The sequence below is a fragment of the Chlorocebus sabaeus genome, chromosome 26 (genome assembly GCF_047675955.1).
Source record: "Chlorocebus sabaeus isolate Y175 chromosome 26, mChlSab1.0.hap1, whole genome shotgun sequence".
In the NCBI taxonomy this organism is placed as follows: Eukaryota; Metazoa; Chordata; class Mammalia; order Primates; family Cercopithecidae; genus Chlorocebus; species Chlorocebus sabaeus.
This window is the reverse complement of record NC_132929.1, coordinates 416,069-433,015: the sequence shown is the minus strand read 5'-3', so window position 1 is coordinate 433,015 and position 16,947 is coordinate 416,069. Positions and strand designations below refer to the sequence as shown.

The following is a 16,947-nucleotide window of genomic DNA, read 5'->3' as shown; positions in this document are numbered from 1 at the left end:
TCAAAAGGAAAACAGTGGTTTGTGACTTGCAAACATTCTGTGAACGTCATCTTTTGGTGTCCATAAATAAAGTTTACAGAATGAACTTCCCCTGCCCACTGACGTAGTGTTGTCTGTGGCTACTTTCGCACTACAGCTGCAAGGGCCCCTGGCTATGACAGAGACCATATGGTTCACTGAGAGCTTAAAATATTTACTATCTGGCCCTTTAGAGAAAGTATGCTACCCCTACCCTCCATCTGGCTATAAATTTTACAAATAAAAAAAATGCAACATTCATAATTTTAAACTCAGTACACTGGAACACTGCTCATCTCCCTTCTTTAAGACGAAAAGCTTCGACAGTCACCAGGCAGCAGACAAGAACCCTAAGTACACCTCAAGTGTTATTCTCAGGAGCATAAATTACAACATTTTACAACAGCAAAAGCAGGACGAAGTCACTGGTGGCCATGAAAACAACCAAGAATAATTAGCACCATCAGCTCAAAGACCACACCACACCAGCTTCAATATTCGTCTACTTTTCCTTTCACTACTGTAGGGTTCAAAGTATACATAGAGAAAATTGAACACATACTGCCCAAACACATTGCTTATAGAATGCTGGAGAGAAGGGAAGCGAGACCTCCCATTGGCCAGGTGTGGTGGCTCACGCCTGTAATCCCAGCACTTTGAGAGGCCAATGTGGGAGGATCACTTGAACCTAGGAGATTGAGACCAGCCTGACCAACACGGCAAAACCCCATCTCTATTAAAAATACAAAATCAGACTGGGCGCGATAGCTCACATCTGTAATCCTAGCACTTTGGGAGGCCAAGGTGAGAGGATCACTTGAGGTCACAAGTTCGAGACCAGCCTGGCCAAGATGGTGAAATCCATCTTTACTAAAAATACAACAATTAGCTGGGCGTGGTGGAGGGCACCTGTAATCCCAGCTACCCAGGAGGCTGAGGCAGAGAACTCGGGAGGCGGAGGTTGCAGTGAGCCGAGATCATGCCACTGCCCTCCAGCCTGAGCAACAGAACAAGACTCCCTCACGAGAGGAAAAAACAAACAAAAAAATTCATCAAACGTAATGAATAAAACATATACTTTGGATTTTTCCATGTACTTAGCTTTTCTTGAAAAAAAAAATTTTTTCAAAAAATGTATTCAGTGTATCTAATACTGAAATGGAGAAAAGACTTAATGTTAAAGAAAAAACAAAACAAAACAAAAAGCACTATAGACACTGACATGGAAAAGAGATTTAATGTTAAAAAAAAAAAAAACTTTATATTAACTGAGTAATACCTCCCAATGAGAAGTGCTATATTAAATATAAACCTATTATGTTGTTTAAAAAAAAAAAAAAAACAAAGATGAAAATCAAAAGCACTATGCAGAGTGAAAGAAGCCAGACACAGAAGAACCTGACTACATGATTCAATTTATGGAGTTCTAGAACTGGCACAATCTGTCAATGCTAGAGAAACATCAGACCAGTTACTGACTCTGGGAAGAAGGGGCAGGACACGAGAGAACTTTCTGAGCAAGAGTCATGATAAAGATGTGGGTTACACAGGTTACATTTGTCAAAACTTGTGAAATGGTGAACTCAGATGCGTTTCATTATATATAAATTTTACCTGAAAGTCAAAAACATAAAGTTTAACTAAAATCAATTACATACATGAGTGTCTAAGGAGCTAGGTGAGACAAACAGTGGATGGACAGACGGCAGGATGTGGAGCCAAACACGGTGGAGAACATGGGGGTGAGTCTGCAGCCACTCACTGTACACGTCTGTCAGTTATTGTGCGTGTGTGTGTGAATATTTTCAAACAAACGTAAAAAAAAAAAAAAACACGGGTAACTGCTTGACACTGAAACTGAAAAGGGAGACTAATACTTTTTCCCATGGTTTGTTTTGGTTTTTTTTTAGATGCAGTCTCACTCTGTCACCCAGGCTGGAATGCAGTAACACAATCTCAGCTCACTGCAACCTCCACCTCCTGGGTTCAAGCAATTCTCCTGCCTTGGCCTCCCAAGAAGCTGGGATTACAGGCGCCCGCCACCATGCCTGGCTAATATTTGTATATTTTAGTATAGACGGGGTTTCACCATGTTGGCCAGGCTGGTCTCAAACTCCCAACCTCAAATGATCTGCCTGCCTCAGCCTCCCAAAGTGCTGGAATTACAGGCATGATCCACCGCACCCAGTCCCCATGTATTTTCAAGTGGACACTATCCCAATTCATTCTACAAAAGAAGAAGAAATACTTTCTTCAGTCTAATGCTCTCCCAACTGAGCTATTTCAACTTAGAAGAAATACCTTCTAAAGTGGTAGCTTTATCCATGTTGATGACTCTCAAGTAGGAGGACCAACAAACTTCAACAACAGGTCTCAACCAAGGATCTTTCCCGCTTCAACAATGGGTCTCAACCAAGGATCTTTCCCGCTTCAACAACGGGTCTCAACCAAGGATCTTTCCCGCTTCAACAACGGGTCTCAATCAAGGATCTTTCCCGCTTCAACAACGGGTCTCAACCAAGGATCTTTCCCGCTTCAACAACGGGTCTCAACCAAGGATCTTTCCCGCTTCGACAATGGGTCTCAACCAAGGATCTTTTCCAATTCAACAAGTTTAGGGTGTATACAAGCACCCATTTTTTTAAAACCTCAATGGGGATTCTGAAACCCAGCCACAGTTATGAACAACCTAATGATAGTCTTACCGAGCTTTCAAAACTACAATACTAAATAAGATCGTTCAGTGGCATTTCGTTGCAGGGCAAAGGCTTCCAAAAAGTGTTTAATATATTCCCAAAGAACACCACAAATGCAGCAAGACGGTTTTGCAATAAAAATGCCTTCAATTCACATAAAACAATAAAATCCAGGCAGCTTGTATTAACTACCATTTTAGACAACAATCTCCAAAGTAAAAAGCAAAACTTCAAAGAGTTAAGCTCAAAGCTCCTATTCCTATAGCGCATTACAAAATTTCTATAAAATGCATTTTATAATGGTCTTTACAAAATAAAAAACACTAGTTAAAGGCCCTTACCTTTTCTAGGAGGAAGCTCTCCGTTCTGGGTTGATTCTGTTCCAGTGTATACAATTTCTCCATCTTTAACCATTTCGTTCCACAGACCACAGAGCCCATCTCTTGTGAATGCAAGCTGGCAATGATAAACGAGATAAGCTTACAGAGTGCTCACACTCACACTGCAATTTTTAAAGAATGATATGGGAAAAAAATCTCAATCTCCCTTATGTATTCAATCACTCAGTAATAAAATCAATGATTTACTAAATTAGTGACTTAATCATTTTACATTTCATGAAAGTCATCCAAGAAATATAAGTGAAAAGGTGCATAATAGTGTCAATACTAGGCTACCTCTTGTGTAACATACAAGAAAAAAGACACGTGGTCCAGCGAAGTCGCTCATGCCTGTGATCCCAGCACTTACGGGAGGCCAAGGGGGGCAGATCACCTGAGATGAGGAATTTGAGACCAGCCTGGCCAACACGGTGAAACTCCATCTCTACTAAAAATACAAAAGAATTAGCCAGGTATGGTGGCATGCGCCTGTAATCCCAGCTACTCAGGAGGCTGAGGCAGGAGAATTGCTTGAACCCAGGAGGTGGAGGTTGCAATAAGCTGAGATTGCGCCACTGCACTCAGCCTCAGTGACAAGAACAAGACTCGGTCTCAAAAAAAAAAGAAAAGAAAAGAAAGACACACACAAACACACACACATGCATGTGCTCTATAAAGATAAACCAAAAGCAAGTATCAATGACTACCTGTGGGGAAATGGGGAGGGGATATGGGCAAAGGCAGCAGGACCAGAAAAAGCAACAACATTTTAAGTATACTTTGTGTCTTTACTTCTGAAATATACATGACTTTCATCCTCAAAAATTAAAATTAAATTATAAAAAAGCAAAACCTACAACTGGCAACAAGCAAATTAACCCACGCATATACAAAGAAAAGTATGTCAAGGGACTTTTGAACTATACATAATTAATAGAATATACTATAATGAAAAATAAAATCTTATATTTATTGATAATATTGTCACAATTTTAGAACTACTTCATGTTGCACAATAAAGCAATGTAAATACAATAAAACATGTTTATGATAAAGTATTAAATGTTATTAGAAATTAAGACTTTAGGCCAGTCATGGTGGCTAACACCTGTAATCCCAGCATTTGGGAGACCAAGGTAGGTAAATCACTTGAGGTCAGGAGTTCATGACCAGCCTGACCAACATGGTGAAACCCCACCTCTACTAAAAATAGAAAAAATTGGCCAGGTGTGCTGGTATATGCCTGTAATCCCAGTCCCTCGGGAGGCTGAAGCAGAATAGCACGAACCCAGGAGGCAGAGGTTTCAGTGAGCCGAGATTGTGCCAATGCACTCCAGCCTGGGCAAATAGAGCGAGACTCTATCTCAAAACAATAATAATAATAATAATTAAGGTTTTCAGTATAAAAGAGGAAAACTATCAAAGAAATTTTGAAACACAACTTAAATTGGAAATCTATGAACTTTATTTTTGCATATGTTTGCTTACTCTGTTTTTTGGAAGGACTATAATCAATGGCAACCTGACCTCAGGCACCCAGATTTTGGTCTCTGAGTACCATTTCCCAATAAAAGAAGCTAGGACTCTTGGGGTAAATGAGATTCAAGGGCCAGGGCAGACAAAGATGAGTCTGGAATATCTTGTTTCCTCAAAGAAAAAGCTATTCATGGCCCGGTGCGGTAGCTCACACCTATAATCGTGGCACTATGGGAGGCTGAGGTGGGCAGATCACTTGAGGTCAGGAGTTCAAGACCAGCCTGGCCAACATGGTGAAACCTCGTCTCTTCTAAAACTACAAAAATTAGTTGGGCATGGTGGCAGATGCCCATAATCCCAGCTACTCGGGAGGCTGAGGCAGGAGAATAGCTTGAACCCAGGAGGCAGAGGTTGCAGTGGGCCAAGACTGTGCCACGGCACTCCAGCCTGGGTGACAAACAAGACTTTATCTCAAAAAAAAAACAAAAAAAACAAAAAAAAACAAAAAAAAACACAAAGCAGCTGTTCACAGACTGATAGGGACTCCTGGCCAAATTTATAATAATTATAATAACTGTGAACATCAAAATCAAAAACACCTTTGCTTGTCAACATTTGTGAGTCAGAAAAGGCCCAGAACAGGAAAAGGGGGCATTTCAGACACTGGGGGAAGGCATCCATCCTGAAAACTGTGTATGCAACAGAAGCCCCCTTGTCTGGCAAAAAAAAAAAAAAAAGCCATTTTTAATTAAAAGAGATGTTTGCCCATCTTTTTTTTTTTTTTAAACTTCTGTGGATACACACTAGTTGTATGTATATATGGGTATGTATATATGTATATATGAGCGATTTTCACAAGGCATACTATGCGTAATAATCACATCAGAGTAAATGGAGTACTCAATAACTATGCATTTATCCATTGTGTTACAAACAATCCAATTATACTTTGTTATTTTTAAATGGACAATAAATTGACTGTAGTCATCCTGTAATGCTGTCAAGTACTAGATTTTATACATTCTATCTAACTCTTTTTTTTTTTTGAGACGGATCTTGCTCTGGCGCTAGCCTGGAGTGCAGTGCTGCGATCTTGGCTCAGTGCAACCTTCACCTTTCAGGTTCAAGCGATTCTCCTCCCTCAGCCTCCCGAGTAGCAGGGACTACAGGCTCATGCCACCATACCCAGCTAATTTTTGTAGTTTTGGTAGAGATGGGGTTTCACCATGTCGGTCAGGATGGTCTGGGTCTCTTGACCTCATGATCCACCTGCCTCGGCCTCCCAAAGTGCTGGGATTACAGGCGTGAGCCACTGCACCCAGCCCTATCTAATTCCATTTTTATACCCATTAACCGTCTGTACTTCACCCCCACTTTATCCTTCCCTGTCTCTGATAACCATCATTCTACTCTATCTCCATGAGTTCAATTGCTTTCATTTGCTTAGCTCCTACAAATTAGTGAGAACATGCAAAGTTTGTTTTTCTGGATCTGGCTCATGACATTCTGTCCCTGACTTAACATAATGACCTCCAGTTCTATCCATGTTGTTGCAAACGACAGTATTCCATTCTTTTTTATGGTTGAACAGTACTCCATTGAGTATATATACTACATTTTCTTCACCTATTCATCTGCTGGGGGACACTAAGGTCGCTTCCAAATCTTGGCTATTGAAAATAGTGCTGCAACAAACATGAGAATGTACATATTTCTTCAACATACTGATATTCTTTCCTCTGGGTATATACCTACCAGTGGGATTGCTGAATCATATGACAGTCCTATTTTTAGTTTTTTGAGGAACCTCCAAGCTAATCTCCATAATGGCTGTCCTAATTTATATTCCCACCAACAGTGTACAAGGGTTCCCTTTTCTCTATATCCTTGCCAGCATTTGTTCTTGTCTGTCTTTTGGATATAAGCCATTTTAATTAGGGTGAGATAATATCTCATTGTAGTTTTGATTTGCATTTCTCTGATGATCACACATGTTGAGCACCTGCTCATATTGCCTGTTTGTCATTTGTATATCTTCAGAAATGCCTATTCAAATCTTTTGCCCATTTGTATTGGATTATTAGATTTTTTTTCCTACAGAGTTGCTTGAGCTGCTTATATATTCTGTTTATTAATCCCTTGTCCGATGGGTAATTTGCAAGTATTTTCTCCCATTCTGGGGTTGCCTTTTCATTTTGTTGACTGTTTCCTTTGCTGTGCAGAAGCTTTTTAACTCGATGTGACCCCATGTGTCCATTTTGGCTTTGGGTGCCTGTGTTTATGAAGTATTACTCAAGAAATCATTACCCAGTGCAATGTCCTGGAGAGTTTCCCCAATGTTTTCTTTTAGCATTTTCATAGTCTGAAGTCTTAGGCATAAGTCTTTACTCTATTTTGACGTGATTTTTGTATGTGGTGACAGATAGCAGTCTAATTTAATTTTTCTGCATATGGGTGTCTCATTTTCCCAGCACCATTTATCAATAAGACTATCCTTTCCCTCATGTATCCTCCGGATACCTCAAAGATGAGTTCACTGTAGATGTATGGATTTATTTCTGGGTTCTCTATTCTGTTCCATTGGTCGACGTGTCTGTTTTTATACCAGTACCATGCTGTGTTGGTTATACCTTTGTAGTAAACTTTGCACTTGATCTAAGCCAAAAAAGACCAGGAAGTGATTGTAGTGTAATTTCAAGTCAGGTAATGCAATTTCTCCAGTTTTGTTTTTTGCTCAGGATGGCTTTGGCTATTCTCTTTTATGATTCCATATAAATTTCAGGATTTTTTTTTTCTATTTCTGTGAAGAATGTCATTGGTATTTTGATAGGGATTACATTGAACCTGTAGATTGCTCTGGGTAGTACAGACATTTTAACAATATTGATTCTTCCAATCCATGAACATGGAGTATCTTTTCCTTTTTTGTGTGTCTTCTTCAATTTCCTGCATCAATGCTTTACAGTTTTCATAGTAGAGATCTTTTCACTTCTTGGGTTAGGTTTATTCCTACGTATTTTACTTTATTTGTAGCTATTATAAATGGAATCATTTTTCTTGATTTATTTCTCATACTGTTCACTGTTGACATATAGAAATGCTACTGATTTGGCCGGGTGCAGTGGCTCATACCTGTAATCCCAGCACTTTGGGAGGCCGAGGCTGGCGGATCACCTGAGGTCAGGAGTTCAAGACCAGTCTGGCCAATGTGGTGAAACCCTGTCTCTACTAAAAATACAAAAACTAGCCAGGTGTGGTGGCAGGCGCCTGTAATCCCAGCTACTCAGGTGGTTAAGGCAGGAGGATCGCTTGAACCTAGGAGGCAGAGGTTGCAGTGAGCCAAGAGTGTACCACTGCTTTCCAGCCTGCGCCACAGAGTAAGACTCCACCTCAAAAAAAAAAAAAAAAAGAAAGAAATGTTACTGATTTTAGGCCGGGTGCGGTGGCTCAAGCCTGTAATCCCAGCACTTTGGGAGGCCGAGATGGGCGGATCACGAGGTCAGGAGATCAAGACCATCCTGGCTAACCCGGTGAAACCCCGTCTCTACTAAAAAATACAAAAATCTAGCCGGGCGAGGTGGCGGGCGCCTGTAGTCCCAGCTACTCGGGAGTCTTGAGGCAGGAGAATGGCGTGAACCCGGGAGGCGGAGCTTGCAGTGAGCTGAGATCCGGCCACTGCACTCCAGCCTGGGCGACAGAGCGAAACTCCGCCTCAAAAAAAAAAAAAAAAAAAAAAAAAAAAGAAATGTTACTGATTTTAGTATGTTAATTTAGTACCCTGCAATTTTACTGAATTTATTAGTTCTAATCAATTTTTGGTGGAGTTTTTAGGTTTTTCCAAATATAACAATCATCTGCAAACAAGAATAATTTGGCTTCTTCATTTCTAATTTGGATGCCCTTTATTTTTATTTTTTTTTTATTTTTTTATTTTTTTCTGAGATGGAGTCTTGCTCTGTAGCCCAGGCTGGAATATAGTGGGACAATCTCAGCTCACAGCAATCTCCGCCTCCGGGGTTCAAGCGATTTCCGTGCCTCAACCTCCCAAGTAGCTGGGACAACAGGTACCCGCCACCACACTCAGCTAATTTTTATATTTTTAGTAGCGATAGGGTATCACCATGTTGACCAGGCTGGTCTCAAATTCCTGATCTCAAGTGATCACTCACCTCAGCCTCCCAAAGTGCTGGGATTACAGGTGTGAGCCACTGCACCCGGCCTTTATTTCTCTCTCTTATCTAACTCCTCTAACAAGGGCTTCCAGTATTATATTGAATAACAGTGGTGACAGTGGGCATCCTTGTCTTGTTCCAGATCTTAGAGGAAAGGCTTTCAGTTTTTCACCTTTCATATACTAGCTGTACATCAGTCATATATAGCTTTTATTGCGTTGAGGTGTGTTCCTTCTGTAACCAGTTTAGGGTTTTTATTATGAAAGGATGTCAAATTTTATCAAACGCCTTTTTAGCATGAATTTAAATGATCATACGGTTTTTTATCCTTCATTCTATTGATATGATGTATCAAACTGATTGATTTGGATATAGTGAACCATCCTGGCATCCCGGGGATAAACCCCACTTTGGTCAAGAAGAATGATCTTTTTCATGTGTTGCTGAATTCGGTTTCCTGGTATTTTGTGGAGTATTTTTGCATCAATGTTCATCTGGGATACTGGCCTGTTTTCTTTTTTGATCATGTCTTTGTGTGGTTTTGGTATCAGGTATCAGGCCTTTTAGAATATTTTGGAAGTATTCCCTTCTCCTCTATTTTTCAGAATAGTTTCACTAGGATTGGTAATAGTTCTTTAAATGTTTGGTAAAATTCAGCAGTGAAGCCATTGGGTCCCGGGCTTTTCTTTGCTGGAAGACTTTTTATTATTACAGTTTCAATCTCATTACCTGTTATTGGTACGTTCAGGTTCTGGATTTCTTCATGGTTCAACCTTGGAAGTCTGTATGTGCCTGTGAAATTATCCATTGCTTTTTCCTTTTGCTTTTTTTTTTTTTTTCCTCCCTGAGACACAGTCTCATTCTGTCACCCAGGCTGGAGTGCAGTAACATGATCTCAGCTCACTGCAACCTTCACCTCCCAGGCTCAAGTGATTCTCGTGCCTCAGCCTCCCAAGTGGCTGGAATTACAAGCACGCAACACCACGCCTGGTTAATTTTTGTATTTTTAGTAGAGATGGAGTTTCACCATGTTGGCCAGACTGGTCTCAAAATCACGATCTCAAGTGATCCACCTGCCTCAGCCTCCCAAAGTGCTGGGATTACAGTCATGAGCCACCGCGTCCAGCCTGCAAACTTATCTATTTCTTCCAGATTTTCTAATTTATTGACATATAGTTGTTCATAGTCTCTAATGACCCTTTGAATTTCTGCAATATCAGTTGTAATGCCTACTTTTTCACCTCTGATTTTATTTGGGTCTTCTTTTTCTCTTAGCCTGCCTGAAGGCTTGCCAATTTCATTTACCTTTTAGAAAAACCAACTTTTCTTTCCATTGATCTTTTGTATTCTTTTCTTCATTTCAACTTCATTTTATTTCTGCTCTGATATTTATGATTTGTGTCCTTCTAATTATGGGTTTGGTTAGCTCCTTCTTTTCTAGTTCTTTAAGATGTATCATTAGGTTATTTATTTGAAGTTTTTCTACTTTTTTGATTTAGGCACTTAGAGCTATAAATTTTCCTCTTAGTACTTCTTTCACTACATCCCACAGGTTTCGTATGCTGCGTTGCCATCGCCATTTGTTTCAAGAAATTGTTTAATTTCATTCTTAATTTTTTCATTGACCTGTTGGTCATTCAGGGGCACATTGTTTAATTCCCATGTGTTGGTGGAGTTTCCACAATTCCTTGTTATCGATTTTTAGTTATAGTCCATTGTGATCAGAGAAGATACTTGACATAATTTTTTTAACTTTTTTATGGCAAAAGACAGGAATCCAGCTTCATTCTTCTGCATATGACTGTCAAGTTTTCCCAGCACCATTTATTGAAGAGACTGTCTTTTCCCCAGTGTATGTTCTTGGTACCTTTGTCGAACATGAGTTTGCTATAGATGTGCAGATTTGTTTCTGGATTCTCTATTCTGTTCCGCTGGTCTATGTGTCTGTTTTTATGCTAGTACCATGCTGTTTTGGTTACTATAGCTCTGTAGTATAATTTGAAGTCAGGTAATCTGATTCCTCCAGTTTGTTTCTTTTTAATTAGGAGAGCTTCAGTTATTCTGAGTATTTTGTGGTCCAACATGAATTTTCGGATTTTTTGTTGTTGTTGTTTCTGTGAAGAATGTCATTGGCATTTCGCTAGGGATTGCATTGAATCAGTAGATTGCTTTAGGTAGTACGGACATTTTAACAATACTGATTCTTCCAATCCATAAACATGAAACATTTTTCCATTTTTATGTCCTCTTTAATTTCTTTCATCAGCGTTTTAGAGTTTTCATTACAGAGATCTTTGTAATGATCTTCTTTGGTTACTTCCTAGATATTTAATTTTACGTGTGGCTACTGTAAGTGGGATTACTTTTCTAATTTCTTTTTCATATTGTTTACTATTGGCACACAGAAATGCTACTGATTTTTTTATGTTGATTTTGTATACTGGAACTGTACTGAATTTATCAGCTCTAATCATTTTCTTGTGGAGTCTTTAGGTTTTTCCAAATATAAAATCATATCATCTGCAAACAAGAATAATTTGACTTCTTCCTTTCCAATGTGGATGCCTTTTATTTCTTTCTCTTGTCTCATTGCTCTAGCAAGAACTTCCAGTACTATGTTGCATAACGGTGGCCACACTGAGCATCCTTGTCATGTTCCAGATTTGGAGGAAAGGCTTTCAGTTTTTCACCATTCAGTCTGATACTAGCTGTGGGTCTATCATATATGGCTTTTATTATGTTGAGGTATGTTTCTTCCATAACCAGTTTTAACAGATTTTTATCATGAAAGGATGTTGAATTTTATCAAATGCTTTTTCAGCATCAATTGAAATACACATGGTTTTTATCCTTCTGTTGATACGAGGTATCACATCAATTGATTTGCATACGTTGAACCATCCTTGTATCCCAGGGATAAATCCCACTTGGTCACAATGAATGATCTTTCTAATGTATTGCTGAATTTGCTTTGCTAGTATTTTGTTGAGGATATTTGTATCAATATTCATCAGAGACACTGGCTTGTGGTTTTCTTTCTTTGATGTGTCTTTGTCTGCTTTTAGTATCAAGTTTTGAATTTTTAATGACTTATTTAGTGGCCTAACATATGGTCTATCTTTGTGGATGATCCATGTGCTAAAGAGAACAATGTACATTCTGCAGCCATCAGAATGAAACGTTCTAGAAATATCTATTAAATCCATTTGGTCTATAGGGCAGATTAAGTTTGATGTTTCTTCGTTAATTTTGTCTGGATGATCTGTCCAATGCTGAAAGCGGAGTGTTAAAGCCTCTATCTATTAACGTATTAAGGCCTCTCTCTCTCTTTAGCTCTAATATTTATGTATCCGGGTGCTCTAGTGTTGAGTGCATATATACATATATTTACAATAGTTATAGCCTCTTGCTGAAATGGCCCCTTTATCATTACATAATGACTTTTTTGGTCTCCTTTTATAGTTTCTGTCTTGAAATCTATTTGGTCTGATATAACTACTATGCTATTTTTTGATTTCCATTTGCCTCTCCCTTTTTCCATCCCCCTGCGCCATCCTGAGGAGATGGTCTCCAATTTGAAGAAGCAAGCAGCCAGTGAACTGCCTGTGGGGAGGGGCGGCCTCCAAGAGCCCAGGGCTTCAGTTCCACAGCCATGATAGACCCACTTCTACCAATGAGGACCTGGGCTCCAGATGGCAGCATGCCCTAGCCGACACCTTGACTACAGCCTTGTGACACCCGAAGTAGAGGATGGAACTAAGCTATGGCCAGACTCCTGACCCAGACAAACTGTGAGAGTATAAATGCATGCTGTTATAAGCTGCCAAATTTGTGGTTGGTAACTTTTCTGTAATGACAGAAACCAAGCCAGCATTCTTCAGTTTTTGTCGAAGGAAAAGCTTTCTCTCAGCACTCTTATTTTTTCTCTTCACATCACTAACAGGATAACTGCCATAAACATACTTGGAACCAAAACATATGACTTTTGGTAAAAATATCAGCTGGTGGGGGAGAGATAAACTCCTTCCTAAAAAGTGAGCACTGGCCAGGTATAGTGACTCACACCTCTAATCCCAGCACCTTGGAAAACTGAGGCAAGAGAATCACTTGCGCCCAGGCATTCAAAACCAATCTAGGCAACATAACAAGACCCTGTCTCTACAAAAAAAATTAAAAATTAGCAGAAGGCTGGGCATGGTGGCTCACACCTGTAATTCCAGCACTTGGGAGGCCAAGGCAGGTGAACTGTTTGAGCTCAGGAGTACAAGACCAGTCTGGGCAACATGGCGCAATGCCATCTCTACCAAAAATGCAAAAAATTAGCCAGGGGTGGTGGTGTGCCTGTACTCCCAGCTACTTGGAGGCTGAGGTGGGAGAATTGCTTGAGACCAGGAGGTAGAGGCTGCAGTGAATTGAGATCACTCCACTATACTCCAGCCTGGGAAACAGAGCAAGACCCTGTCCAAAAAAAAAATTAAATTAAATTAAAATTTAAAAAATTTTAATATTTTTTAAAATTTATATTATTTTAATATAAAAAATAAAATTAAAAAGTGAGGCAAGAGCATTCAGAGCCCCTGAAGTTTAATGAGTAAATGGAAAGGTTTGACTCTTCTACTCATCCAGTCAGAGGAGGGCAGTGAAGACATGCACTGGGGTTCAGTCCAGTCCCTACCACCGTGCACATAAGAGGCTAATGGTGGCCAGAACTCACAGCCCCATGTGGGCCGTGCTCCAGGAGTTACAGACTATCTTCAGGCACTCAAGGGAATATGACATTTGACCTGTGTCTTAAAGTAATAACTCAGAAAACAGAAACAGAGAAGATGAATTAAGAAGCTATCACTGGGCCGGGCGCGGTGGCTCAAGCCTGTAATCCCAGCACTTTGGGAGGCCGAGACGGGCGGATCACGAGGTCAGGAGATCGAGACCATCCTGGCTAACACGGTGAAACCCCGTCTCCACTAAAAAATACAAAAAATTAGCCGGGCGAAGTGGTGGGCGCCTGTAGTCCCAGCTACTCGGGAGGCTGAGGCAGGAGAATGGCGTGAACCCGGGAGGCGGAGCTTGCAGTGAGCTGAGATCCAGCCACTGCACTCCAGCCTGGGCGACAGAGCGAGACTCTGTCTCGGGAAAAAAAAAAAAAAAAAAAGAAGCTATCACTGGCCGGGCACAGTGGCTCACGCCTGTAATCCCAGCACTTTGGGAGGCTGAAGCAGGCGGATCACGGGGTCAGGAGATTAAGGCCATCCTGGCTAACATGGTGAAACCCTGTCGGTACTAAAAATACAAAAAATTAGCCGGGCGTGGTGGCACACGCATATAGGCCCAGCTACTCGGGGAGCTGAGGCAAGGGAATTGCTTGAACCCAGGAGGCAGACGTTGTAGTGAGCAGAGATCGCACCATTGCACTCCAGCGTGGGTGACAGAGCGGGACTGCATCTCGAAAAAAAAAAGGCTATTACCAAGGGTCCAAAAAAGAAAGGATGAGAGTCGAAGTCAAGACAGGGAAAGTATAGTCTTTAAGATTATTTCAGGCAGGACACGATGGCTCACACCTGTAATCCCAGCACTTTGGGAGGCCAAGGTGGGCAAACTGCTTGAGCCCAGGAGTTCGAGCCAGAGCAACATGATGAAACCCGGTCTCTACAAAAAATACAAAAATTAACCAGGCGCGGTGGTTAATTTTTGTCCCACTACTCAGGAGACTGAGGGAGGAGGATAACCTGAGCCTGGGGAGTTGAAGGCTGCAGTGAGCCGTGATGGTGCCACTGCATTCCAGCCTGGGCAACTGAGAGTGAGACCCTGACTTAAAAAAAAAAGGAAATTATTTCAAATCACATAAGTTGAATCAAATGTGAAAAGGAAAATAAGGGAGGGAACAGAAGAGGAATTAGAATTAGTCGTTTTAACCACTAAGATTTGCCCTGACTACTGAACATAAACGTGGAGCTCCTCCCCATTCCACCAACCCTCAGTAAACACAGATCCACATCTTAGCAGAGGGAGCAGGGCTAGAGACTCAACTCTGGGAGTAGTCCACAAATGGACTGTAGATGATGTTCTGGAGAAGACGCCAACACCCAAGCAGAGAGGGTGGACCACTGGCCAGCCCTGAAAGCACTCTGAGATTGCCCCACACTGGCTGGGCTCCACACATCAGTGTCGTGTGGTACAGCGTAGATTGAGAAACATTAGCGTTACAGAGGTACCATTTAAAAAAAAAAAAAAAAAAAACAGCCAGGCGCAGTGGCTCACGCCTGTAATCCCAGCACTTCGGGAGGCCGAGGCAGGTGGATCACCTGAGGTCGGGAGTTCAAGGCCAGCCTGACCACCATGGAGAAACCCTGTCTCTACTAAAAATACAAAATTAGCCAGGGTAGTGGCACATGCCTGTAATCCCAGCTACTCAGGAGGCTGAGGCAGGAGAATTGTTTGAACCTGGGAGGCGGAGTTTGCGGTCAGCCGAGATCGTGCCACTGCACTCCAGCCTGGGCAAAAAGAGCAAAACTCCGTCTCAAAAAAAAAAATTAAAAATAAATAAATAAATAAATAAAGCCAAAAGATGAAACTTTTAAACACTAAGCCAAGGAGGAAGCCTGGTTTACATGGAAACAAGAATAATTACCACAGCCTTTCAATTATTACCTGGGTAGCATTGGGAAGGAAGAGGATAGGACAGACCTTGTCCTTGTGAGTGACAAGGAATTCTTTTCTGGAAGGTGGAGACTGGACTCCTGGAGGGACATGCACTGCGGAAGCCTCCTAGGAACTGATGATCCAAATGAATGGTAAGCACCATTCAAAAAACAACTTGGGCACCTTAAAGGTGGAACATCACTAAGGCAATTAAAGCAAGCCTCACTGGAGGAGGTCTCCAAAGAGTTAGACTGTGAACAAGCAAAAGTGAAGCCCAGAAGAGCTCTCCAGACCACAGACGGTACAGGATCCTGACTGAGGAAGCAGCAGCCTGGTTAACAACTGGAAGACAGCCGTGGCACTGGTAAGAACAGGGACTATAGGCAGGGCGTGGTGGCTCACGCTGTAATCCCAGAGCTTTGGGAGGCCAAGGCAGAAGAACTGCTTGAGGCCAAGAGTTCAAGATCAGCCTGGGCAACGTGGTAAAAACCGTGTCTCTACAAAAATGTAAAAATTAGCCAAGTGCATGGCATGCACCTGTAATCCCAGCTACTCAGGAGGCTACAGCAGGAGGGTTACCTGCGCCCAGGAGTTTGAGGTTACAGTGAGCTCTGATCATACCACAGCACTCCAACCTGGGTGACAGAGACCCTATTCATTAAAAAAAAAGAAAAAGAAAAAAAAAGAATGGGACTTTCAATTTGTACAGTGAGAGTATTTATTTCTACAACTGTCTCCAATTAGCTTTTTATTAGTAGTTGACTTACCTAAACGTGCCCAGTAGGTTTTCAACTTTTGCCTTTTTTGATTCAGATCCCAGATGCTTCTAATTAGGTTATTTGGGCTGAGAACTCTTTTCTAATTTGATCTCACATTCCTATCTTACAACTCTGAAATGACATGGCAAGTAAAGGCACTTTCATCATCAAAAGACCGCAACAAAAGAGGCAGTAACAGGCTCACTTTTTGTAAGTTAGTAAACAGAAGCTCAGAGGTTCAATGACTTGACCAAAGGCCACACAACATTGAGGCTGTGAGACGTGGGATTTGGGAAGAGGCCCAACTCCAAGGCTTATTTGCTTCCCACCAACAGCACAACACACACCCACACCTGCAGCACGGCAGCCAGGGCAAGCCTTCACGCTCCCCTACGTAGGCCACCAGTACTTTAATACCAATCAGAACTAGGCAAGCAAACCGTTAAGGCAATTTTTTTTTTTTTTTTTTGAGATGGAGTCTCGCCCTGTCGCCCAGGCTGGAGTGCAGTGGCGCGATCTCAGCTCACTGCAAGCTCCGCCTCCCGGGTTCACACCATTCTCCTGCCTCAGCCTCCCGAGTAGCTGGGACCACAGGCACCCGCCATCACGCCCGGCTAATTTTTTGTATTTTTAGTAGAGATGGGGTTTCACCGTGTTAGCCAGGATGGTCTCAATCTCCTGACCTCATGATCCACCCACCTCAGCCTCCCAAAGTGCTGGGATTACAGGCGTGAGCCACCGCGCCCGGCCCGTTAAGGCATTTATTAAAATGACTATAGTCAGGCAATAAAATCCAAAACAGAATAAT

At 41.5% G+C, this 16,947-nt stretch overlaps 1 protein-coding gene across 7 annotated transcripts in view; it reads right to left on the bottom strand.

Moving 5' to 3' along the window:
• The window catches only part of LOC103245991 (E3 ubiquitin-protein ligase HERC2), a 219,985-nt gene that overhangs the window by 192,535 nt on the left and 10,503 nt on the right, over nt 1-16,947 (bottom strand). For 6 of the 7 annotated variants that reach the window (XM_008017306.3, XM_073011972.1, XM_008017312.3 and 3 more), the window contains exon 3: nt 3,056-3,170. In XM_008017306.3, the coding sequence (XP_008015497.3) occupies nt 3,056-3,170 (115 nt within the window). Of the gene's footprint in view, nt 1-3,055; nt 3,171-16,148; nt 16,261-16,947 lie in introns of those variants that run through there. The other variant, XM_037985283.2, reaches the window with a different exon arrangement.